The sequence below is a fragment of the Oncorhynchus clarkii genome, chromosome 12, assembly GCF_045791955.1.
Source record: "Oncorhynchus clarkii lewisi isolate Uvic-CL-2024 chromosome 12, UVic_Ocla_1.0, whole genome shotgun sequence".
Lineage (NCBI taxonomy): Eukaryota > Metazoa > Chordata > Actinopteri > Salmoniformes > Salmonidae > Oncorhynchus > Oncorhynchus clarkii.
The window spans coordinates 60,672,005-60,697,641 of NC_092158.1; the positions used below are offsets into that span (position 1 = coordinate 60,672,005).

General features: G+C 42.0%; 1 protein-coding gene and 2 pseudogenes across 1 annotated transcript; 2 read left to right on the top strand and 1 right to left on the bottom strand.

Moving 5' to 3' along the window:
* Nucleotides 1–1,996: 1,996 nt before the first annotated feature.
* Nucleotides 1,997–3,628, top strand: LOC139420914 (uncharacterized; annotated as a pseudogene).
* Nucleotides 3,629–4,374: 746 nt separating this feature from the next.
* On the bottom strand, nt 4,375–6,596 carry LOC139420911 (uncharacterized; annotated as a pseudogene).
* Nucleotides 6,597–7,010: 414 nt separating this feature from the next.
* Nucleotides 7,011–23,117, top strand: LOC139420912 (SPRY domain-containing SOCS box protein 3-like). The gene is made up of 7 exons (XM_071171330.1): nt 7,011–7,268; nt 15,409–15,547; nt 15,869–16,046; nt 16,325–16,512; nt 16,878–16,980; nt 18,556–18,681; nt 20,291–23,117. Exons 2-7 carry the CDS (start codon nt 15,422–15,424, stop codon nt 20,698–20,700), a joined length of 1,131 nt encoding a protein of 376 aa, XP_071027431.1. The 5' UTR covers nt 7,011–7,268; nt 15,409–15,421; the 3' UTR covers nt 20,701–23,117.
* The last annotated feature ends 2,520 nt before the right edge of the window (nt 23,118–25,637 follow it).

Sequence of the window (25,637 nt, forward strand, 5' to 3'; positions counted from 1 at the left end):
TTCTTTAAATAATAGTCCTGTAGAAGGTATTTCCATAGCTGGTATATAAATTACTATAAGCCATGGCTGATGATACTACACTTTTTCTGAAAGACGCTAACCAAATTCCCATATCGATCAATGTGATACAATCCTTTTCCAAAGCGTCTGGTCTATATTTTATATTTAATAAATGTGAACTCTTAGCTGTCAAAGATTGTGTGACACCTTCATATTATGGTATTCCAGTAAAATAAGAACTTACATATTTAGGTATAACCATTACAAAGGATCAAAAGTCTAGAGGCTTACTAAATTTGAACCCTCTTATTAAAAATACCCAGAAGAAGCTAAATCAATGGCTACAGAGGGACTTATCTTTAAAAGGTAGAGTCCTAATAACCAAGGCCGAATGTATCTCTAGACTAACATATGGCGCTCTGTCTTTATATCTTGACAGTAAAATAAGCAAGGAGATAGACCAGATGCTTTTCAACTTACTTTGGAGAAACCGTACCCATTACATTAGGAAAACTGTTGTAATGAACACTTATGAGAATGGTGGACTGAATTTTCTGGACTTTACTACTTTAAATAATAGTTTTAAGATCAATTGGATAAAACAATTCCGAAGAAGACCCACTTCTATCTGGAATTTTATTCCTCATCATGTCTTCTCTACTTTTGGTGGCCTTAACTTCATGTTGTTTTGCAGTTATAATATTGACATGATTCCAGTGAAACTTTCTGCTTTTCATCGGCAGGTTTTCTTGTCATGGTCATTAATTTATAAACACTATTTTTCTCCACACAGATATTATATATGGAATAATCTGGATATATTGTATAAAAATACTTCTTTGTTTTTAGAATATTGGTCCCAAAATAATATCCTATTGGTGAGCCAACTGGTAAATGCAGAGGGTCTTTTACTCAGTTATAAGGAATTCTTATCACTTTACATGGTACCTGTAACACCTAAACATTTTGCAATTGTTTTAGACGCCATTCCCTCAGGTGTTGCTCTGTTATTCAGGAATGTGTCAAGACCTGACCCTCAGAGCCTACCTTCTATTGACCCTGTTGACTCATCAGTAGGAAAGATTTGTTTCTCTTTTGGTCCATTCAACAACAGAGCGATACGAACCATGTTATGTCATGCCTTATTGGAATGGATTTATTGATAATATCTGTTGGGAAAAAGTTTGGATGTCGCCACACACATACCTACTTGTTAACAAAATTAAGGAAGTTTCCTTTAAAATTATTCATAAATATTATCCTGCCAACCACTATATGAAGAAGTTTAAGGAAAACATAAACTCAAATTGCTCCTTTTGTAATGACCACCCAGAAACAGTGTTGCATCTTTTTTTGGCATTGTATTCATGTAAGAAAACTGTGGCAAGACATCAGTAGATTTATAATTGAACACATTTATGAAGATTTTACACTATTGTGGAGAGATGTACTGCTTGGATTCTTTACATATGATAGAAATAAGTTGAAACATTTTTATGTAATTAATGTAATTATTCTTTTGGCCAAATTTCATATACACAAATGTAAATTTACAAACAAAAAAACACATTTTCTTACCCTACAAAAAGAAATTGAACTGCATTTTAAGACAGTTAAATACTCTCCAAAAAAAAACAGCTGTTAGAATTGTAAGTTTTTGTATGTCCCTTAAGGTCCTTGTGTAATTGTAATGTGATATTGTACCCCCTAGCTCGATTGTTTATAATCTATATATACTTGTGTTCCCTCATGTACTTTCTGTATTGATTTGTTGTTAATAAAAAAAGTTTAAAAAAAAAGTTGGGCAGAGACTGCTTCTCCAATAGAAATCCCGGATCACACTTGTAGGGATGTCGTGGCGACGTTGGCATGCGTAGGAACACGGCATCGAACACACCGACTGTGTCGTTGCATCACTGCAGCATAACATTTTGCGCAGCTAGGCAACTATACTGATGCAAGTACCTTTTGCAAATGGTCGCATGCAGTTGGACACATGGAGGAGAGAATCATTTTCGCAGTATCCTCAAAACCGTGTCTTTTTGACACAATTGCGGACAGCTACAGGGACATAAACACAAAAAATGCTACTTGGAGACAAGTGTCCACGATAGTAGGATTGCCAGGTCAGTTTAGTAGTGAGCTTGTTTGTGCTAGATGTGGCTAGTTAGCGTTAGCTAGCTAACTAACCTAGCCAATGAGGTGTGTGTGAAATAAATAGTAAAATAAATTTTGCTAGCTACTACCCTTTAACTTTCCCAAATAATCATGTTTGAAAGAGTGTGAGTGTGTATGTCAGATAAATAGTAATATAAATGGTAGATACTACTGTACCCTGATAATTTGGTCAGATAACCGTGTGTGTGTGTCTATGTGTACAGTAGGTGACATGTCCATGATAGCTATCTAATAACTATAGTTATGCTAGGTAATGGTTTGGCTTATCATGTTCATGTCTATGTAGAAGAAGACTGTAGGAGGAGGTGGAGAGGACTCAGGGACAGGTATCAGAGAGAGAGAAGGGCAGAGAAAGATAAGAGGTCTGGGTCAGCAGCTTCAGGCCACCAGCCTTCTGCCACATTCTTTCTTTTCTGGATCCATTTATTGTGCCTAGGGCAACGAATGGCAATTTTACAGCCAGACCCTCTACTACGTCATCCACAAGTGTTGTCGCCACCGGTGCATCAAGACCCTCAACGTCACCTACAAATGCGACCATCACCTCCACCGGTGGAGTGAGACCCTCTACAACATCATCCACGAGTATGACCACTACCGGTGCAGCCATGGAAGATGATGAAATGGAGGAAGCACCTCTAGATCTAGGACCACCTGAGATTATTATGAACCTCACGGAAGTGACCACTGAGGACCTCGTTGAACAGGATGTGGCCGTGGAGAGAAACAGAGAGAAACGAAGAGGAACAACGTCACACCAGGCGTCATCGGAGGTACCAGCCCCCAGATCCACTCAACTCATTTCAGCAGAGGCTCCTCCAAGCCGTCGAGAGGGATGCAGCCCAACCTGATGCTAACAGGAAGGAGGATGAAGAGACCCTCTTTGCCATGAGCCTGGTGCCAACACTGAAGAGGCTGCCTCAGCAAAGAAAAGCAGCAGTCAAGGTTAAAATGTATCAGCTGCTTTTCGAAGCCGAGTTCAATGGTAGGTTTTTTTTCTCTCCACATCACAGGTAGTGTCATAAGTGTGCGACAGTGAAGTAAAGTAGGTCATTTTTACAGTATAGTCATGTGGGTTAATTGGTATTTCAGATCAAAGTATTAATATGAGGCAAATGTATAGCTGTTGTTTCTGGGTTAGAAAATATTCTAAAACAGTTTGCTGTCGAAATATCTGCCTGTCATATTCATCTTTTGATCTGAAATACAAATTCTATGAGTAAACAGCAAGTATTACCGACTTTACCACACTGTTCCTATATTTATGCCACTAACTACACTATGCAAGCAGTATTTAGTTAACATAAGTCTCACCTTTTATTGTGTCATATTATGTTAAGTTTGTATGTGTTGTTTTTCTCTTCCCTTTCAGAAATGGAGTCAATTTAGCTGACCAGCTCACAGGAAGGACAGGAAGAGGAGGAGTTGTCTGGTTGTTGTTTTGACCTCCCTCATTGTACCTTTCTTTTCACACATGTCAGTTCCGTTTAAATTCAGTCAATTCATAAAGTCATTTGTTTATAAAGTCTTAGGATAGCATTCATTATTAGTGTTACATAGATTTCTGAATTGAAACTCATACGGAGTTTTCACAGATGCTCTTGGTCTCTTACGAGACTAAAGGTCAATATATTTATTTAATTTAAAACCACTTGAAAACCAGGGTGTTGAAACTTTTTGTGAAGTTATGTTCCATCGACTGGTCCGTGACGTCCAGGGGACATTTGTTTGTTTAGCTGTGTTATGGCTACATATTATTCCCTTTTTCTCAGAGACAGAGACACACACACACCTCTTCGTACCTCAGATCTCCAGTGCCCTGCCCTCTCTCTCTTTATGGTCATATCTGAAGTTCCCCTACTACGTCTAGGCTTTATGAGTAGTCCCTGTATCGGTTTGCAGTTGTACCAAAAATACATGCTCTTGCTGTTCTCTTACAGATTACAGGCTTACACATTAATTAAAAAATATATATAATAATTTACACGCACGCACACACCTCTAATAGTATTTTTTAAAACATTTTTACAACACACATACCTGTCATGTTCTTTCCTGTACTTGAATACCTATTAAATTATAATGTTTTCATAGTCAGTTGTTTATTAATATCTAATTTAGACTTAATCTGCTTATTTCTTCCCTACACCTTTGCTGATCTAAGACAAGATGAAAGTAAAAACACATTCTCTTCCTAATTAGTTTTTTTTCCACCTGTATTTTGTCAGGCCAGTGAACATGGTGGTAAACTGTACTATTTGTATGGACCCTAGGTTACCCTTTCCCTTTGTTATCATACTAACTGTATGTCGTATAACCTTAATTAGTGCTCCCGCTCACCTGATGTACCATGCCAGGTGTGTATAATACTGACGTTAATGGGAGAGGGAAGGGGTTAAGGTGTGGTTTTTACTCCCAAATTGAAAAATGCAATTTTATGGACAACGGTGGATGGTTCTTAATATAACCTTTGTGTTATGGGGCTCTTAATTAAAAGAGTCGTTTCAATCCACGGCATACTGCCATGGGACTTCACCTGCTGGCGATGAGAAGTAGGTGGTCAGCTTCTCCCTCACCTGGAGTGCCTGTCTGGGGGCGTTGTTGGCACCTGCCCTGGTAACATCAGGAAGGTGACCATTTGGCGTGCCCATCTCCATCCGGAGCGGCTCCTGGAATGACCTCCGCAGGTAGTTGTGGAGAACACATGTGGCCTTCACGCAGGCATCAACATTTGAGGGGCTGAGACCAAGCACTCTCCAATACATTCTCCATCGGGCTGCCAGAATCCCAAAGGCGCATTCAACAACTAACCTTGCCCTGGACAGTCGTTTGTTAAAGATCCTTACAGGCTTTGGCAATGGCAGCTGGCGTCCAGCGTAGGGCCTCATGAGGTTGGGTCTTAAAGGGAAGGCCTCATCACCGACGAAGACGTGGTGAACAGGTCCCAGGTCTTCAGCCCCAGGGAGTGATGCAGGTAGTGGAATATCCAGGGTGCCATCCTGAAGTGCCTGGCCAAAGGCAGTCTCGGAGGGTCACGACATCACTTCCCTTGCCGTAAGCACCAACATCGACAACACGGAAACAGTAGATGGCATCTACTACAGCCAAGAGTACAACTGAATATGTACCCTTGTAGTTGTAGAACTGCGAACCTGAGCACGGTGGAGCCTGGATTACTACATGTTTCCCGTCAATGGAGCCAAGACAGTTGGGGAAATTCCACCTCCAGGAACTCGGCAGCGATGGCCCTCCAGTCTTCCTCCTTGGGGACAGGCATGTTTTCACCAACCAGACAGTCCCAAATGGCTTGTGCCACAGAGGGGACAATGCCTGCCACCGTGGACCGTCCAACTCGGAAGCTGAATCCTATGGTCCTGTAGGAGTCCCCTGTCGCCAAGAATCTAAAATATAATTCAAAATAATGATCAATATTGTGTATAACTTGAATTCCACCCACATATTATATCTACTCATCATTACTGTTTATTATGCTTTACTAATTATATTGTAATACTCATCAACCATCATTAACAATGCCTTGAAACAGTACAATTCAGTCTATGACTATATCAATAAACTGTAGTCCAGGCCAACTCTACTCTTAGAAAGAATGGTACTATCTACTTAAAAGGGTTCTCTGGCTGTCCCCATAGGATATCCCTTTTAGGTTCCAGGTAGTACCCCTTTTGGTTCCAAGTAGAACCCTATTGGGTTCCATGTATTAAGTATTATACCTGGAACTAAAAATGGTTATCCTATGGGGAAAGCAGAAGGACACTTTTGGAACCTTTTTCACTGAGTGTATGTGAGTCCAATAAGAATGTCATGAATGACTAACTGTCTTGAACAACAATGGGTCCTGGAGAAGACTAGCCTACCTTTATCAGGGCAGGAGGCACCTTTCTTTTCATTTGGTAACATTGTATAATTCAAAAAGGATTATAAACCAATTTTGGGAAAAGTTATAGTCCCAATGAACATTCTGTAAAAGTACATATAATGTCAAATATGGACTATTAACTAGAGCCCTTTAGCTAGTTAGGTTGCACATAAAAACAATGCATCAAATATCAATCAATTATGGTATCAAAGGCTTTAAAAATGTACTAGAGTGTAGTTTACCGGAGACAAAAGGCCAGGCGTTCAACTGGGCTGATGGACTCCCGGTAGTTGGTGTCCATCCGGGTGATCCTGGTTCCAACCACCTGGAGCAGGTGATCGAACTGGCTTCGGTCCAGACGAAAGTAACTTCGGAATTCCTCTCCAAACAGTCGAAGCTCTTGAATTAAACGGTGGAACTCCCCTGCCTGCTTTCGGGACTTTAACCGTCTCTGGACCCACACAGACCTGGGCTTTCGACGGGGCTGGTCCCGGCCCAACAGCGCGATCAAGACCACCTTCCTCAACGTCGGTCTCATTGTTGAAAGAGCCTACTCTGCTATCTTGACTATTTATTATTGCATTTCGCTCCAAAACTGCATTTTGGATGGGAATTATATTATAGGCTCTCACAATTAATTTGTGGATGTCATCGAATAAATAATATACTTAGCAAATAAATTCATAAAAAAATGTAAAGAAATTATGCAATCAAACTGTTTTTATGTAATCCCACATTTTTACTGAATATGTGTGCAAAAAAAAAATCTACATTCATATTTTTCTACTTTCTGTCAAATCTACGCAAACAATTTGATGCACCACACAGAACGCACTGCATCTGCCTCTGCAACGCAATGCTGCAAGGGAAATGCAGCGTTCCATTGGAAATGAATGTACGTCTGGTGTATCGAAACGCAGGACGCAGTCGGTGTGTTCGAAGCGTAAGGGGGAAAAAATGTACGTATCCCATTGTAGTCTCAAACCCAGGCCTGGTCTGTTTTGCAAGCGTTCCCGGAAGTCTCGCGATGTTGCGCCTCTGGGCTGAGAAACTCTTTACTCTGTTGGCCGACTAGCATGTACTTAACTGCAAATGTTTGATTAAGATGTTGGCGTATTCAGTCCTGTGATGTTTAACGAAAACCGAGGGATTATTTTTAAGTGTAAGACAGGAAGCGGACGACTGGCAAGCTGGTAACGTTACAGTACAGGTACATTAGCAATCGCGCTAACGCTATCCAGCAAGGTACTTGCTAGCTAACGTCAACAAAAACATGTTGGAGAAAGGTTACTAACTGTAGATATGTAACTAGTTATGATGCATATTATTTCCACAATTTTTGCCATGATGTAAATTTGTAGTTCTTGACCAAGGAGGCACAGCTAGCCGGTTAACGTTAGTTAAATTGACAACATGTTGCAGCACGTTATGGCTGTTCCGCTAGCCGGCTAACGTTAGGCCCAAAACGTACCCGACGAAATGCACGAGATGATTGATTGCATGATCTAATCAGTGGCCTCGTCACTTAATTTGATCAGATATTTTATGCACAGCAACTAGGTAAGTAAAATATAGCTAGCTAAAATATGTGCATGTGTGTGAAGTGTACAGTAGGCAGGGTTGCCAGGTGAAGCTAAAATGTTTAGCCCAATTACCACTCAAATCCCATCCAAAAGGCTTGGAAAACGAACCCACATTTTTCCACCCAGCAAGAGAGGAGTTGCCAAATTTCGACGACAAACCATTTTTCCATAACGTTATCGAGACACTTAGGAGGATTGTCATAGTAACGTGAAACGACGTTAGAAGCATAATTCGGGTTTCCTCAAAATAATTATCGGAAGTTATGATATTGCTGATCGGATGATATTGCTTATCATAGCAGTCAAACCGACATCCATTGGTGGAAAATGATCTGCCGAGTTTAATAAGGGTTAATTATATTTTCTCTTGCCACATTCAAATTCCTTTATTATGTCATAAGGTATGGTATATGGCCAATATACCATGGCCAAGGGCTGTTCTTACGCACTAAACAACGGGGAGTGCATGCAGACAGCCGTTAGCCATGGTATATTGGCCAAATACCACAAACCCCCAGAGTGCCTTATTGCTATTATAAACTGGTTACCACTTATTAGAACAGTAAAAAGTAATGTTTTGTCATACCTGTGGTATAGGGTATGATATACCACAGCTTTCAGCCAATCAGCATTCAGGCCTTGAACCTGGTTTATTTTATGTAAATAAATCCCTTTTTTGCATGTGCATAACTATAGATAAATCCGACAGGAGAGTTTGAGTGATGAAAGTTAGACAGAGGATCTCAATCTCTGAGCAAGAAACACTTGGATGAACATAAAACAACTGTTAGACTATTTTCTGGCAATTGTGCTTTTATGTGCCAAATATTAAGACTGCAAACCATTATAAATGGCCCATTTGCGAGATTGACTTGTCATTTCAATAGGCATAGGCTACAGACACAGATCTGGATTTATGAATGCAATGACAGTTTGCTTAGCTAAAGGCTGGTATCCTATAGCCCCGTATAGGCCTACATCTAATTTCAGATAGTCTACAGTATCCTAGATAAGATGTAGGCAAGCTGTAAACTGAACGATTTAGCAGCTTACTAAATTCAAATTAAGACTAATTAATGAATAGTGAGGCGATTTTGTCATAAGTGCTTGTTTCCCAAATAGCCTGCTGGTATAGGCTACTGAGGATGGGTCATAATTTCAATCACTCAGTTAAATATGAACAATATGCATATGAACTGAATATGCTTGTCAACAACAGCCATGTTTCATTTGTATTTGTTTTACCTGTAGCCTAATCTGACAACTGTTACCGTCAATCAAATGTGTTCATAATAACACAAGGCTACATCAACAAACTGAAGTCATAGGCTATTTATTAAATTGCTTTGCCAGGTCCAGGTAGGCTACACAAGTGGCACAAATTGATTTGCAATGACTCCAGTGATATCGTCATTTAATTTCAGCATATTTATTGTATCAAATGGTAGCCTACGATGGCATATACATGAATAGGGTACTTGATGGCCAACAGAGGCAAATTTGTAATTCTCCACATTTAGCCAAAGTCAGTTTCAATGAGGACTTTTCCCCATAAAAGGAACCACATGAGGGAGTTTCATAACTTCCATTTAAAATTTCCACTCGGGTAGCCCCCGAGACCCAAGAACTGAGCATGCATAAAGCACTGCGCTTGATACCTTTTTCTTTAAGTAGTCAGCGTTGGAATGGAGTTTAAACCACCTCCGAGTGAATTTATGTAATGCGCTCTAGTGCGTTTTCCACTACTTTTGTAACAGGTTCTGTACTGGTACCTTTTTGCGTTGTGTTCTGGTATTTTTCGTAGCTGTCTACTTACCACAACAGACCGATGCTGGCACAAATTCAATGAGCTGTATACCAGCATAAGCAAACAGGAAAACGCTCATCCAGCGGCGGCGCTCCTAGTGGCCGGGGACATTAATGTAGGGAAACTCAAATTCATTTTACCTAATTTCTATCAGCATGTTAAATGTGCAACCAGATGGGAAAACATTTCTAGACCACATTTACTCCACACACAGATGTGTACAAAGCTCTCCCTCGCCCTCCATTCGGCAAATATGACCGTAATTATATCCTCCTGATTCCTGCTTATAAGCAAAAATGAAAGCAGGAAGCACCAGTGACTCGGTCAATAAACAAGTGGTCAGATTAAGCAGATGCTAAACTACAGGACCGTTTTGCTAGCACAGACTGGATTATGTTCCGGGATTCTTCCAATGGCATTGAGGAATACACCACCTCAGTCACTGGCTTCATCAATAAGTGCATCGATGACGTCGTCCCCACAGTGACCTCAACCAGAAGTCATGGATTCCAGGCAACATTCGCACTGAGCTAAAGGGTAGAGCTGCCACTTTCAAGGAGCGGAACTCCTTGAAGCTTATAAGAAATCACGCTATGCCCTCCGACAAACCATCAAACAGGCAAAGCGTCAATACATGATTAAGATCGAATCATACTACACCGGCTCCAATGCTCGTCGGATGTGGCAGGGCTTGCAAACTATTACAGGCTACAAAGGGAAGCACAGTCGAGAGCTGCCCAGTGACACTAGCTTACCAGACGAGCTAAATAACTTCTATGCTCGTTTCGAGGCAAGTAACACTGAAACATGCATAAGAGTATCAGCTATTCCGGATGACTGTGTGATCACGCTCTCCGCAGCGGATGTGAGTAAGATCTTTAAACAGGACAACGTTCACAAGGCAGCAGTGCCAGACGGATTACCAGGACGTGTACTCCGAGCATGTGCTGACCAACTGGCAAGTGTCTTCACTGACATTTTCAACCTCTACATGTTTGTCCGTCATACCAACATCGTTCAAGTAGACTACCATAGTCCCTGTGTCCAAGAGCACTATGGTAACTTGCCTAAATGACTACCGACCCGTAGCACTCACGTCTGTAGCCATGAAATGCTTTGAAAGGCTGGTCATGGCTCACATCAACACCATTTTCCCAGAAACCCTAGACCCACTAAGCTAAGGACCCTGGGACTAAACACCTCCCTCTGCAACTGGATCCTGGATTCCTGATGGGCAGCCCCCAGGTGGTAAGAGTAGGTAACAACACATCTGCCACACAGATCCTCAACACGGGGGCCCCTCGGGTGCGTGCTCAGTCTCCTCCTGTACTCCCTGTTCACTCATGACTGCATAGCCAACCACGACTCCAACACCATCATTAAAGTTTGCAGATGACAAAACAGTGGTAGGCCTAATCACAGACAATGATGAGACGGCCTATAGAGAGGTGGTCAGAGACCTGACCACGTGGTGCAAGGACAACAACCTTTCAACGTGACCAAGACAAAGATTATTGTGGACTACAGGAAAAAGGGGACCGAGCATGACCCCATTCTCATCGACGGAGCTGTAGTGGAGAAGATTGAGAGCTTCAAGTTCCTTGGCGTCCACATCACCAACAAACTAACATGGTCCTAACGCACCAAGACAGTCATGAAGTAGGCACAACAAAACCTATTCCCCCTCAGGAGACTGAAAAGATTTGGCATGGGTCCTCAGATCCTCAAAAGGTTTTACAGTTGCACCATCGAGAGCATGCTGACGGTTTGCATCTCTGCCTGGTATGGCAACTGCTCAGCCTCCGACCGCAAGGCACTTCAGAGGGTAGTGCGTACAGCCCAGTACATCACCGGGGCCAAGCTTCCTGCCATCCAGGACCTCTATACTTGGCGGTGTCAGAGGATGACCCTAAAAATTGTCAAAGACTCCAGCCAAGTCATAGACTGTTCTCTATGCTACCGCACGGCAAACGGTACCGGAGTGCCAAGTCTAGGTACAAAGAGGTTTCTATAAACAGCTTCTACCCCCCTACTCTAAAACTCCTGAACATCTAATCAAATGTCTACCCAGACTATTTGCATTGCCCCCTCCCGTCTACGCCGCTGCTACACTCTTATCTATGCATAGTCACTTTAATAATTACCTACATGTACATATTACCTCAATTACCTCGTCACCGGTGTTATTCTGTACCGGTACCCCCTGTATATAGCCCCGCTATTGTTATTTACTGCTGCTACTCTTTTTAATTATTTGTTATTCTTATCTCTTACTTTTTTTGGGGGGGGGGGGGCTATTTTCTTATCTGCATTGTTGGTTAAGGGCTTGTAGTAAGCATTTCACTGTAAGGTCTACACCTGTGGCAAATACAATTTGATTTGAAGGTGGGAGGGAAATGAAAGCTCTGGACACAATTCTGCGGGTTGTCTCTCTTTTAATGACTGCATGGAATGCAAACGTTAATGCTGCCGTCTGGACTCATGCACAAGTGTAATTGCCTCTCCTCAACACGCTTTGAGAAAACTCACATCAACAAAAAAAATACATTGTACATTATATTATACATGTTAATATTTTTAAAATACTAAAATTTCATTTCATAAATGTTGTACACTAATAATTTTCTAATATGTGCAAAATATTTATTTTAATGTACTATTATACCCGAGGCATACTAATGAGGCAACAATGCCATATACCCTGATGGGGACAGCTTGGCTGTCGAAACGTTGGTATTAAGTTTTTGCATCTGAGCTCCTAGAGTGTGCGGCTGGCTCTCTTTTATTTTCAACAATGCCATTCCTGGCGTGACCGGACAGGTAACAAAATGAACGACAGCTAACTAGGCACAACATTAAATACAAAAACCTCACATTTCACAACATACCTGCGTGGAATGGCTACAAGGCAAACGTTAATGCTGCCGTCTGGACTCTCATACACAAGTATATTTGCCTTATAAAAGATAATGCCAGAAAATCGTCAGCAAAGAGACTCTCTCCCGCACCCTAAGCTAACGGTAGCTGGGCTAGCCTTGTAAAGTTGCACTCAAATTATCCCCATTCACGCTAATATATATTCCTACCGACAGTAGTGCAACAACATTTGTGAACATTTGCTAACATGTACATTCAACACATACCTCTCCTCATCACACTTTAAGCAAACTGAGGAGTAAAAGCATGGCTCCTGTTGATGACATCACAACATCACAATTTAGAAAATAAATACAATAAAATGGTTCACTCTTGAAAGTAGTGTAATGCATCTCAAAATAGCTTTAAGATAAATTATGAATTTTCGGTGAAAATATATTTTACACCTGTTGCACTTTGTCTCCATTATTTCTTGATGTGCATTCTAGCGTATTATTATATGATTATGGATAAAGGGTTAGAAATAGCTGTCTCCATAATGACAATCTAAATGGCCTACCTACAACTGGTAAAAAGTTGTCACAATGTGCACACGTGCTGCTCTCTCCTTTCGCACTACATGACTGTAGTGCTCTCTCAACAAACAAACATACAACCTCCTCTGGCCCTCCCCACCAATCACTCACTCCGCATCAGCCTGACTCATTGCCTAACAGCCAGCAACAGGTCACAGTGAAATATATATTTTTTTAAGAGAAATGCCTTTAAGAGAAATGCCTGAAGATGAAACAACCTCTCTAGTAATAGGGCTATAATAGGGCTACGACCGAATAGTGCTATAACATGGCAAAGAACAGGTTTATCAGTGTAGTGCACCGCATCATCCCATGGGATCTGTCAAGGCTGCACACAGATAAATATCACAGAAATATTCTAGTTCCTACACATCACCTTATATATTCAAACAAAATGGGCCTTTTATAGGCAAGTGGGCAGCATCATGCTCATGTCAGTCCTCTAGAACGCAAATGTAATCTTCCTAGTAAGGACTGCAATAATTTTGGGAGTCGTGTACCACTAGTTTTGCAATGGGAGTAAAATAGTTATAGTGGGCAGAACAAGCAAGGAGGTGGGCAGAGCCAAGCACAAGCTAATGAGATCCTATTGCCGCGTTCTAGCATTTTATTTGCACATTTATGTTGGGGAACGGCCTACTCGGAAGTGCGTGTGCAATAAGTAAATCCGCTCTTGTACTTCTAAACAATGCATTTTTTTTAAACTCTGGCAAAGGGTGAAGTCTACAAAACAGTCTATTCTGTTAAAGATTTTAGTTTTGGAAACAAAACTGTATGGTGATCAAATGTTTAATCGATGAGAAAATTAGCAGAATGATGGCCAAAATCCATCTTGCGCCATCTTCTCACACTGCTGGCCACTGGACTTCCTCTCATCACCATATTTGGTAGTGAGTGGAAACAGCAACTGGATGCTTCATATTTATACAGCCGGTGAAATATCTGGCTCATTATTCTATCCGTTGCATTGGTGCCCCTTTAGCAAACCGGAACTGTGACAATTTGTTTAAAACTTAAACGGCCTGAATGGGAATTCTTAATTTATGCATTATTTTTGGTGTGGCTAGACATCAGTTAGCTCTAGATGTACTGTTAACCCCCCTAGTCGATTGATGCACCCGTGCATCAGTCTAACATAATAAAAATGTCCCCATCAAAATCCGTCTAAGATAAACATGTTTGTTTTTTAAAATTTTACATAGGCGGATGTGGTGGATTGAGCCTATGTCGGCCTTCTGCATCTGCTGTGAAATGTGGCAGAGCTACATCACTGTTTGTCAGACCAGGAGAAATCCAGAAAATCGGTCTTCTCACAAAGACATGCGTCTGTAGCATCCAAACGGTTTGGCCTACAAACTAATAGACGCGTTGGTTGTTTAGCAACAAAACCAACACGTGCGCAACTATGAGGCAAAACAGAAAGGGTTGGCTTAGATTGTTGACAACATGTAAACTGTATTTCGTCTCCAATGGTTGTTAAAAACATAAATACATTTGCACAATGAGCACCTGTTGTCTCACATGGTTACGATTGTTGGTTAGCTAGCTAGCAAATTTTTGCAGTCTACAAATCCACCCAAGAAAAAAATCTTCCCACGGCTGAATCTATTTGATGATCCCTGGCTTAGACTTTGAGGTTAAGGAGCCTACCGTTACTCCTTAAGGTCCAAGGACCTTCAGAGTATCTTAAGAGGTAGACACTGGAGGCTGCAACTGTGACTGCTTTGGCAGCCAAAACAGCCAAATACTCTTATCTAAACCTGAATTTATTCTAAATTGCGATTATGGTTCTAGAAACATAAAGCCCTTTACTTTCGTATCGCGTCAGTATCATTTCACAAATGCGAAGTATACACTTTTAACTGGCTTTATCACAGTTGCAGCCTCCAGTGTTTTTCAGTGACAACACGTTTCTGGCGGCCTTCTTCCATTACACACATGTTAGGAGCATGCTAGAGAGCTAATTAGCACAGGTGGTCCCTCTGTCTTCCGTAAACACACTGTAACATGGAGATGGCGGTGTGGAAACACTAACCCTATAAAGACGTGTGTGTATCAATTTGTCCTTTTATGTTTTTTGAAAATTATTTCTCCCTGATATGAAATATAAAGTCCTTATGCTTCCAAAACCATACCACAAGCGATGCGTGTTAATGTTCAGACCGAGCGTCGGGGCTCTCAAAGTACTGAGTAAAGGGTCTGAATACTTATGTAAATGTGATATTTCAAACTGTTTTTGCTATGCCATTATGGGGTATTGTGTGTAGATTGATGAGGTGGGAAAACTATTTATTACATTTTAGAATAAGGCTGTAACGTAATAAAATGTGGAAAAAGTGAAGTGGTCTGAATACTTAGCAAATTCACTGCATTTCACATTTTTGCCTACTTTATAAAAATGTCAACTTCTGGAGCTCATAGGGCTGGTCAAAAGTAATGCACTGAATAGGGTGCCATTTTGGACGCAGCCTTTGTCCATCCAACTCTCCTGACTCCTCCCTCCCCCAGGTGTCCTGCTGCAATGTCAAGGCGGAGCAGGAACAGCCGGGCATGGCGTTACGTATGGAGTGGAATACGGCGAGACGCTGATTCCCGAGTGCAGGTACTGGCCTCAGAGAGTCAGGAGTGGGGCTATGAACGCTTACAGGTAAGGGTCGGTTTGTGACGGACGTAGACCAGGGGTGTGAAACTCATTGCATGGAGGGCGGATTGTCTTCTGGTTTTTGTTATTTCCTTTCAATTTGTGTCCAATTAAGACCAGGTCAGGGGAGTTCCTAACTAATCAGGGACCTAAGGCTAGTTGATCAATCAAGTACAAGGGAGGAGTGAAAATCCGCAAACAATTGGCCTTCCATGGAATGAGTTTGACACCTCTGACGTAGATGGTTCCATTGTGCCAGAAATGCACAGCTGACATATTTGAGCACTGTTAGGTACTGTTTGTAAATTGTGTTTGTACCCTCTGCAGTACAGTGACTCAGACTCTGAGCCAGACTACCGGCACGTGGTGCCACCGGTCCCCAGTGCCGTGCCCGTTACCGGAGAGTCATACTGCACCTGTGACTCCCAGGCCGAGCCCAGCTACAACCCACGTCTCCGGGGCTTCCACCGCATCAAAGACTGCCACTGTGGAGAGGAAGACCAGTGTGAGGATGGGAGGGGCAGGGTGGAGAAACTAAGGTGGTGTTCAGAAGGGCACACCGTAGCAAAACGTTTTGAAGTGGAATAGTGTTTTTTATTGGTCAAGTTCAGGTAGTCCCTTCAGGTATTTCACACGGTTTCTGAGGGTTTTCATCTGTTTCATGCCCAAGCTGTATCAGGGTGTTCCCAAAGTTAAACTCTCACCATTAGTTGCTTATTAAAATATCTAAGTGTCTGAGATGTTGCAACTGTCATTGGATCCACTGACCTCTTGACATTGCAGACTTCGACTGGGTGTGGGACGACAGTAACCGCTCCACGGCCACGTTGATGACCTGCGACAACCGCAAAGTCAACTTCCACACAGAGTACAGCTGTGGCACAGCAGCCATCAGAGGTTCCAAGGAGCTGGCAGATGGCCAGCACTTCTGGGAGATCAAGATGACATCACCAGTGTACGGGACCGATATGGTGAGGCTCCATCCATCATTTCTCAGGAGACCGGATTATAATGATCAGTCTGGTGTCACTTTAAAGAGTCTGGTGTCACTTTAAATAGGAGGACGGGCATATTTAATGGAATGAATGGAGCTGTTTTCATTCCATTCCAGCCATTACTATGAGCCTGTCCTCTAATTTCTCTCTTCACCAGCCTCCACTGCTGGGGGTTGGGGCTTAGGCTTGTAAGACCTTAGGAAGTTTAGTGGTTTCTCTTTCCTAAAGCTTATTTTGTGAACCTTTTGCATTTTGTGTGATGGTAAGCATGTTGATTACTGTTCTATTTTTATATGTGATTAAGGTGAACATGTTGAATGAAGACTTTTGATGTTGTATAGATGGTAGGCATCGGAACCTGTGACGTGAACCTGGATAAGTACAGACATACCTTCTGCAGCCTGTTGGGGAAAGATGATGACAGCTGGGGTCTCTCCTACACTGGTAAAACCATATAATCCATCAGATAGTACTTATCACAAGCATTCCTGGGTTCATATAGTATTAGTTTCTTTCACATATGTTCAGCGTTTGATTGAGTGGTGCCTGCTTTGCTGGACAGGGTTTTCACTTTTGGAGCTATCGTATTTGTGCCAGGCAAGCTCAATCAAGCATAGCTCAAAAAACAAATACTATTTGAACCCATGTCCTTGATTACAAAACATACACAGTGAAATCATCACCCTGTGTTGCCTGTTTTTTTGTTTTCTTTAAAAAGAAAAGGAAAGCCACACACTATCTAGTAACTCCGATGCAGGGTTGTCAAACACTGCGGTTTGCAAGTGTGTGGAGCGATGGGTAATAATGCTTCGAGGGTGGCTGTTGTCGATGTGTTCCTGGTTCGAGCCCAGGTAGGGGCGAGGAGAGGGACGGAAGCTATACTGTTACACTGGCAATACTAAAGTGCCTATAAGAACATCCAATAGTCAAAAGGTATATGAAATACAAAGGGTATAGAGAGAAATAGTCCTACTACAAATAGTCCTACTACAACCTAAAACCTCTTACCTTGGAATATTGAAGTCTCATGTTAAAAGGAACCACCAACTTTCATATGTTCTCATGTTCTGAGCAAGGAACTTAAACGTTAGCTTTTTTACATGGCACATATTGCACTTTTACTTTCTTCTCCAACACTTTGTTTTTGCATTATTTAAACCAAATTGAACATGTTTCATTATTTATTTGAGGCTACATTTTTGTATCCCCTTCATAGAATTTTATGTTTATCTCAGTGTTTCATTTGAAGTCGGATTTGTCTTTTTTTTTTATTCTTTTGATTCTGGGAAGCGGGTGACAGCTATCAGCCTTCAGCAAACTGTTATGATCAGTGGGTTTTCTTGTAAAGGTCTGTGTATAGAACATTAACCTCACAAATAATCAAAATATCAAGTAAACTGATTTGATGTGTGTAAGATTGCATAATGAATCTTTGGTCCCCCGAACAAGAGTTTAAGGGATACTTCGGATGTTGGCAATGAAGACCTTTTATCTACTTCCCCAGAGTCAGATTAACTTGTGGATATAATTTGTATGTCTCTTCTTCCAGTATGGTTTTGACTAGAAGGAATACAGCTTCTGTCCGATTTGACTTTTTGTAGCAGGTTAGGTGATTTGGGTTAACTAAAATGCAAAAACATCACTTTTGATGTCAATTTGACAAAAGCTGTTAAGCCATGACCATCCAGTATGAAGGTAGGTCGGAAAGCTGTTCCCATAGACTTCCAGTCATTGCTCTAACGCTAGTTGGCATTTGATGAGCTAACTGGAATGGAAAATTCCAGAATGGAACCAAGATATCAATGTACCATTTCCAAATAATGTTGTGCAAAAAATCGTCTCTTTTTTTAGGGTTGAGAATGGACTGTAACCCACATACAAATTAGCATAATTAGGAGCCACAGGGGATCCCATAATAGTACCCTTCATCTGGATAAAGACATTTTGAAACATGAAATAATTTTGTGTGAGCCTGTTTTGTTTTCCCCTTATAATGCTAATATGGTCGTCTTCTTCTAGGTCTGTTGCATCATAAAGGAGACAAGGTGAACTTCTCCTCACGTTTCGGCCAGGGCTCAATCATCGGAGTGCACCTGGACACATGGCACGGAACACTCACCTTCTTTAAGAACCGCAAGTGCATAGGTAATTACCGGGGTCACAGGTCAAGGGGACCAGGTGGGGTGAGTAGTGATCTACACATAGTAATTTGTTTTGCAGTAGCTTGGTGCTAGTTGAACTAAATTCAAATCTTGGTAGCGTTTTGAGTAGTTAATAACTTTTTTGCCATGTAGCGTTGTAGCTAACTACTGGAACTACACTACTTTTTTGGGCAAAAAGATAAGAAAATATGGATGAGGCATCAGACATGCCTAATTCTCACTTGAAACAGTTTTTGTTAACATTTGACTGTTGCAATTTATAGTCTGACATTTTAGATTAAGATATCATTTATCACAAAGTAGTTTGGATGTGCTGAACTACTTTGTCAAATTAACTTTAGTTAAGTAAACTAAACTCAGCAAACTGCATTTGTCAACTGCATTTTTTTCAGCAAACTTAAGATGTGTAAATCTTTGTATGAACATAACAAGATTCAACAACTGAGACATACAATGAAAAGTTCCACAGGCATGTGACTAACAGAAATGGAATAATATGTCCCTGAACAAAGGGGGAGGGGGTCACAAGTAACAGTCAGTATCTGGTGTGACCTCCAGCTGCATTTACTGCAGTGCATCTCCTCCTCATGGACTGCACCATATTTTCCAGTTCTTGCTGTGAGATGTTACCCCACTCTTCCACCAAGGCACCTGCAAGTTCCCAGACATTTATGGGAGGAATGGCCATAGACCTCACCCTCCAATCCAACAGGTCCCAGACGTGCTCAATGGGATTGGGATTGAGATCCGGGCTCTTCGCTGGCCATGGCAGAATACTGACATTCCTGTCTTGTAGGAAATCATGCACAGAACAAGCAGTATGGCTGGTGGCATTGCCATGCTGGAGGGTCATGTCAGGATGAGCCTGCTGGATGAGAGAGAGAGAGGAGGATGTTTTTCCTGTAAAGCACAGCGTTGAGATTGCCTGCATTGACAACAAGCTCAGTCCGATGATGCTGTGACACACCGCCCCAGACCATGACAGACCCTCCACCTCCAAATCGATCCCAACGATAAATAAGAATCCAACCATCACCCCATGTGAGACAAAACCGCAACTCGTCAGTTTACAGACGGTGGGCAATTAAGGTCACAGTTATGACATTTTTTTACACAAAAGATGCCTTTCTAAACACCAAAAGAAAGATGCCCAGGGTCCCTGCTCATCTGCGTGAACGTGTCTTAGGCATGCTGCAATTGGTAGCTTGATAAACTATATTTTCAGGGTAGCTTCCCCAACACTGCATGTTAGATGGGTGGTTAGGCAGCATGTAACTAGATGGGCATTAGGGGCCAGTTTCCCAGACACTGATTTAAACTTAGTCCTGGGTTACAATGCATGCTCTAAGGAAAATTTCCATTCAAAGTGATGGGACTAGGCTTGATCTGGGATGGGAAAACTGGTGCTATAAATCACTTCTAGACCTAATTAACATGGAACGTACCTAGGATTTCTCATATTCCCCCTCTGCATGTACCCATCTATTTACCCCTGTGCTGCGCCTAGCCTTTTGCTTGTGTGTGACATTGGGTAATGTGACAGCAAATTTCCATTCTAAACTGGACAGTAAAGTGTGTATTCTATTCTGCAGGCGTGGCGGCTACGGCGCTACAGAACAAGCGTTTCTACCCCATGGTGTGTTCCACAGCAGCCAAGAGCAGCATGAAGATGATCCGCTCCTGCTTCACGCCCACTTCCCTGCAGTACCTGTGCTGTGCCCGCCTCCGCCAGCTCCTCCCTGAGTGCCCAGACACCCTGAGCGTCCTGCCGCTGCCCCCTGGCCTGCGCCACCTGCTGCACAATAAGCTGGGCTGGGTCCTCAGCCTCAACAACGGCCTCCTGGGGGCCCCAGAGGGGGAAGAAGGCAGGGTGGGGGGCTTGGGGTCTGACTCAACCCCTACGCCCCCCTTGGCCGGGGCCTTGTCCTCTGAAAGCGATGACTCTGAGGGGTGTTCGTCGGACCCTGAGGCATGTCAGAGGAAGAGATGTCGTTGGACGTGACGGGAATCCGACGTGACCCCCAATGTAAACACGTGGGGTGTGTCCTAAATGACACCCTATTCCCTATATAGGGTCAAAGGCCCATAGGACTCTTGTCAATAGGGTGCCATTTGGATTCAGCCATGAACTGGACTGAATCCCTGCCCCCTCCCTGAGACACACTCAAGTTATAATCCCTTACACACATACGCACTCACACACGTTACCGTTAATGGGTGAACCCAGGACCTGGGGACAGTGTTGTGGAAACATTTTAATCAAGATCAAACAAAGACCTATGGCCAAACTTCAGTGTACATTAACAGTATATGCAACAAGAAGAATGACATGGAATCAATGAAAAGAGACCAAGTGCAGCATTATGTGAATTGTCACCATGCTTTCTCCTTGTATATGAAAAGCTGGTTGGATTGCTATAGGAGTGGCCCGTAAGGCCATATTTTAAGTTTCTGTTTTAGCTGACCGAAGAACGAAAGTTGAGTTGTCAAAATGTCGTCTCCAGGACATTTACTTGTTACATTTATATGTTCTTGCTCTGCAGGTAATACACAGTTCAAGTAATCAGTTTGACAGTTATGAATACTCAGTAAAACAAAGTTATTTTGTTGTTAATCAACACATTTGTTTCGGAGCAGGAGCAAACTTTTATTCTTTATTTTATTTAGATCAGCTTGACAATGTATTCCCCTGAATTATTTTTGTCATATCGACAACTTTTGTATTTATTTTTTTAACACGTTTTAGGGTGGGGGGTTTCTGACTCATTTTTTACTCAATACTGCTGTCGTATTAGATATTGGTTGGGGGAGTGATGACTGTTATACACACCCTCTATGTTGAACTGTGAGTTGTCATGCACCGTTCTTATACCGACCTCCCTGTTATGCTCTCCTTCTGCTTGATGGTAGACTCGTGTCTGTTAGTCACACAGACATTTGATTTAGTTGTCACCCCTGTGCATCCAATGGTTGGGCTGTAGACAGTTTACTGAATAAAGAAGGCAAAGGGGGTAGAAAAGGGGTGTCCACATATTATAATAAATATATGTGTATTTTTCAGTGTACAATGTTTATTTTATGCATCAAAACACTTGTATATACCATGCATTTGGAAACTATTCAGACCCCTTGACTTTTTCCACATTTTATTACATTAGCCTTATTCTAAAATGGATTCAATTGTTATTTTTTCTCATCAATCTATACACAATACCCCATAATGACAAAGCAAAAACAGGTTTATAGAAATGTTAACTTAAAAAAAAAAAAATTATATAAATTTGCTATCACATTCAGAGAAGGTTTTCACTAAGGATCACATTATACTTTGCTTAGTTTCTTTCCCTCAATTCTGACTACTGTCCCAGTCCCTGCCGCTGAAAAACATCCCTCCAGAATGCTGCCACCACCATACATAAAGGCCTGATTGGTGGAGTGCTGCAGAGATGGTTGTCCTTCTGGAAGGTTATCCAATCTCCACAGAGGAACTCTTGAGCTCTATCAGGGTTCTTGGGTCTTGGTGGTTTCAAACTTCTTCCATTTAAGAATGGAGGCCGCTGTGTTCTTGGGGACCTTCAGTGCTGTAGAAATGTTTTGGTACCCTTCCCCAGATCTGTGCCTCGACACAATCCTGTCTTGGAAGTCGATGGACAATTCCTTCGACCTCATGGTTTTTGCTCTGATATGCACTGTCAACTGTGGGACCTTTATATATACAGGTGTGGGCCTTTCCAAATCATGTCCAATCCACAGGTGGACTCCAATCAAGTTGTAGAAACATCTCAAAGATGAGATCAATGGAAACAGGATGCACCTGAGCTCAATTTCGAGTCTCCTAAGCATAGGGTCTGAATACTTATGTATAAGGTATTTGTTTTTTATTTTGAATACATTTGCTAAAATTTCTAAAACAACTCTGTAATGTTACAAACTGGAAAAAGTGAAGGAGTCTAAATACTTTCCCAATGCACTGTATAAACGGGATATATAAATGGATCTTCTATGCTCATGTTCATACTGTATGTGTAGGCCTTTATTCTTATCTTGATCTCTGTCAATCTTTCTCTCCAATAATGTATATCTAAAGCATGGCCTTTGACTGAAACTAAGATGAATAGGTGAAATATGCACAGAACTATCGCTTGTCAAGGTTTTTTGTTTTTTTTGGTCAAATTATCTGTGCTTTTTGCCTTTTTTCCCCCTGGTTCCAGCAAATAATCATTTACATTCAGTATTCTCTGTTCGGTTGCAATAACAATATAAATCTTGTGTTTGCACACCAATGTTCCTCCCAAGAACTAAGGATTAAGTAAGTAATGTTTGCTGGTCTAAAGAACCTACAATGGCACAATGCAAATACCTTGGCATATCAGCATCAAATAAAATACAAATCAACCTTTCTTTGCAAAACAAATGTCACTTTCAGAGTACAGACAGCGGTATCAGCTGAGGCAGCTCTGGCCAAAAAATACATTTTTGTGATCTGAAAATCATATTGACAAAAACATTCTACTGGTATTCGTAGTCTAAGCAGAGGTCGCTTCCCAACCTAGCAGGTGACATGACAACAGATGGCCATAGATGTGGAAAAGGAGTCAATGGAACTCAGACCATTCCATTGCCCAGATTGGTGTACATTCAACAAATCTGATCTATCAGATTGAATATTTTTTTCCCTTTATTTAACCAGGTAGGTCAGTTGAGAACAAGTTCTCATTTACAACTGCGACCTGGCCAAGATAAAGCAAAGCCGTGCGACAACAACAACAGTTACACATGGGATAAACAAACGTACAGTCAATAACACAATAGAAAAATCTATGTATAGTGTGTGCAAATGTAGTAAGATTAGGGAGGTAAGACAATAAATAGGCCATAGTGGCAAAATAAATACAATGTAGCATTAACCCTGGAATGATAGATGTGCAGATGATGATGTGCAAGTAGAGATACTGGGGTGCAAAAATAAATAATTTGGGGAATGAGGTAGTTGGGTGGGCTATTTACAGATGGGCTGTCTACAGGTGCAGTGATCGGTAAGCTGCTCTAACTGCTGATGCTTAAGTTAGTGAGGGAGATTTAAGTCTCCAGGTTCAGTGATTTTTGCAATTCGTTCCAGTCATTGGCCGCAGAGAACTAGAAGGAAAGTAAGTGTTGGCTTTGGGGATGACCAGTGAAATATACCTGCTGGAGCGCGTGCTATGGGTGGGTGTTTCTATGGTGAACAGTGAGCTGAGATAAGGCAGGGCTTTACCTAGCAAAGACTTGTAGATTACCTGGAGCCAGTGGGTTTGGCGACGAATATGAAGCGAGGGCCAGCCAACGAGAGCATACAGGTCGCGGTGGTAGGTAGTATATGGGGATTTGGTGACAAAACGGATGGCACTGTGATAGACTACATCTAACTTGCTGAGTAGAGTGTTGGAGGCTATTTTGTAAATAACATCTCCGAAGTTAAAGATCGGTAGGATAGTTTTACGAGGGTATGTTTAGCAGCATGACTGAAGGAGGCTTTGTTTTGCGAAATAGGAAGCCGATTCTAAATGTAATTTTGGATTGGAGATGCTTAATGTGAGTCTGAAAGGAGAGTTTACAGTCTAACCAGACACATAGGTATTTGTAGTTGTCCACATATTCTAAGTCAGAACCGTCCAGAGTAGTGATGCTAGTCGGCGGGCAGGTGCGGGCAGCGATCAGTTGAAAAGCATGCATTTAGTTTTACTAGCATTTAATAGCAGTTGGAGGCCACGGAAGTAGTGTTGTATGGCATTGAAGCTCGTCTGGAGGTTTGTTAACACTGTCCAAAGAAGGGCCACAAGTATACAGAATGATGTCGTCTGCGTAGAGGTGGATCAGAGAATCCCCAGCAGCAAGAGCAACGGCATTGATATATACAAAGAAAAGAGTCGGCCCGAGCATTGAACCCTGTGGCACCCCCATAGAGACTGCCAGAGGTCTGGACAACAGGCCCTCCAATTTGACACACTGAACTCTGTCTGAGAAGTAGTTGGTGAACCAGGCAAGGCAGTCATTTGAGAAGCCAAGGCTGTTGAGTCTGCCGATAAGAATGCGGTCATTGACAGAGTCGAAAGCCTTGGCCATGTCGATGAAGGTCGTTGCACAGTACTGTTTTATCGATGGCGGTTATGATATCGTTTAGTACCTTGAGCGTGGCTGAGGTGCACCCATGACCAGCTCGGAAACCAGATTGCATAGCAGAGAAGGTACAGTGGGATTCGAAATGGTAGGTGATCTGTTTATTAACTTAGCTTTCGAAGATTTTAGAAAGGCAGGGCAGGATGCATATAGGTCTATAACAGGTTGTGTCTTGAGTGTCTCCCCCTTTGAAGAGGGGGATGACCACGGCAGCTTTCCAATCTTTGGGGATCTCAGACGATACGAAAGAAAGGTTGAACAGGCTAGTAATAGGGGTTGCAACAATTGCAGCGGATAATTTTAGAAAGAGAGGGTCCAGATTGTCTAGCCCAGCTGATTTATAGGGGTCCAGATTTTGCAGCTCTTTCAGAACATCAACTATCTGGATTTGGATGAATGAGAAGTGTGGGGGGGGGGGGCTTGGGCAAGTTGCTGCCGGGGGTGCAAAACTGTTGGTCAGGGTAGGGGTAGCCAAGTGGAAAGCATGGCCAGCCGTAGAAAAATGCTTGTTGAAATTATCGTGGATTCGTGGTGGTGACAGTGTTTCCTAGCCTCAGTGCAGTGGGCAGCTGGGAGGAGGTGCTCTTATTCTCCATTGACATTACAGTGTCTTAAAACCTTTTGGAATTTGTGCTACAGGATGCAAATTACTGTTTAAAAAAGCTAGCATTTGCTTTCCTAACTGACTGTGTATATTGGTTCCTAACTGTAAATTGAGGGCCTTAAGTAAAATGACTGCCATAAATATTTGCACATAGGAGAGATATGGAGAACCTGCAACTC

Excerpts from the sequence above, each read along its gene's own strand:
- LOC139420912 (XM_071171330.1), top strand. The coding sequence starts at position 15,422 with ATGTCAAGGCGGAGCAGGAACAGCCGGGCATGGCGTTACGTATGGAGT. Across the intron at positions 16,047-16,324 it reads CTGTGGAGAGGAAGACCAGT|ACTTCGACTGGGTGTGGGAC; the intron begins GTGAGGATGGGA and ends TTGACATTGCAG. Across the intron at positions 18,682-20,290 it reads TAAGAACCGCAAGTGCATAG|GCGTGGCGGCTACGGCGCTA; the intron begins GTAATTACCGGG and ends TCTATTCTGCAG.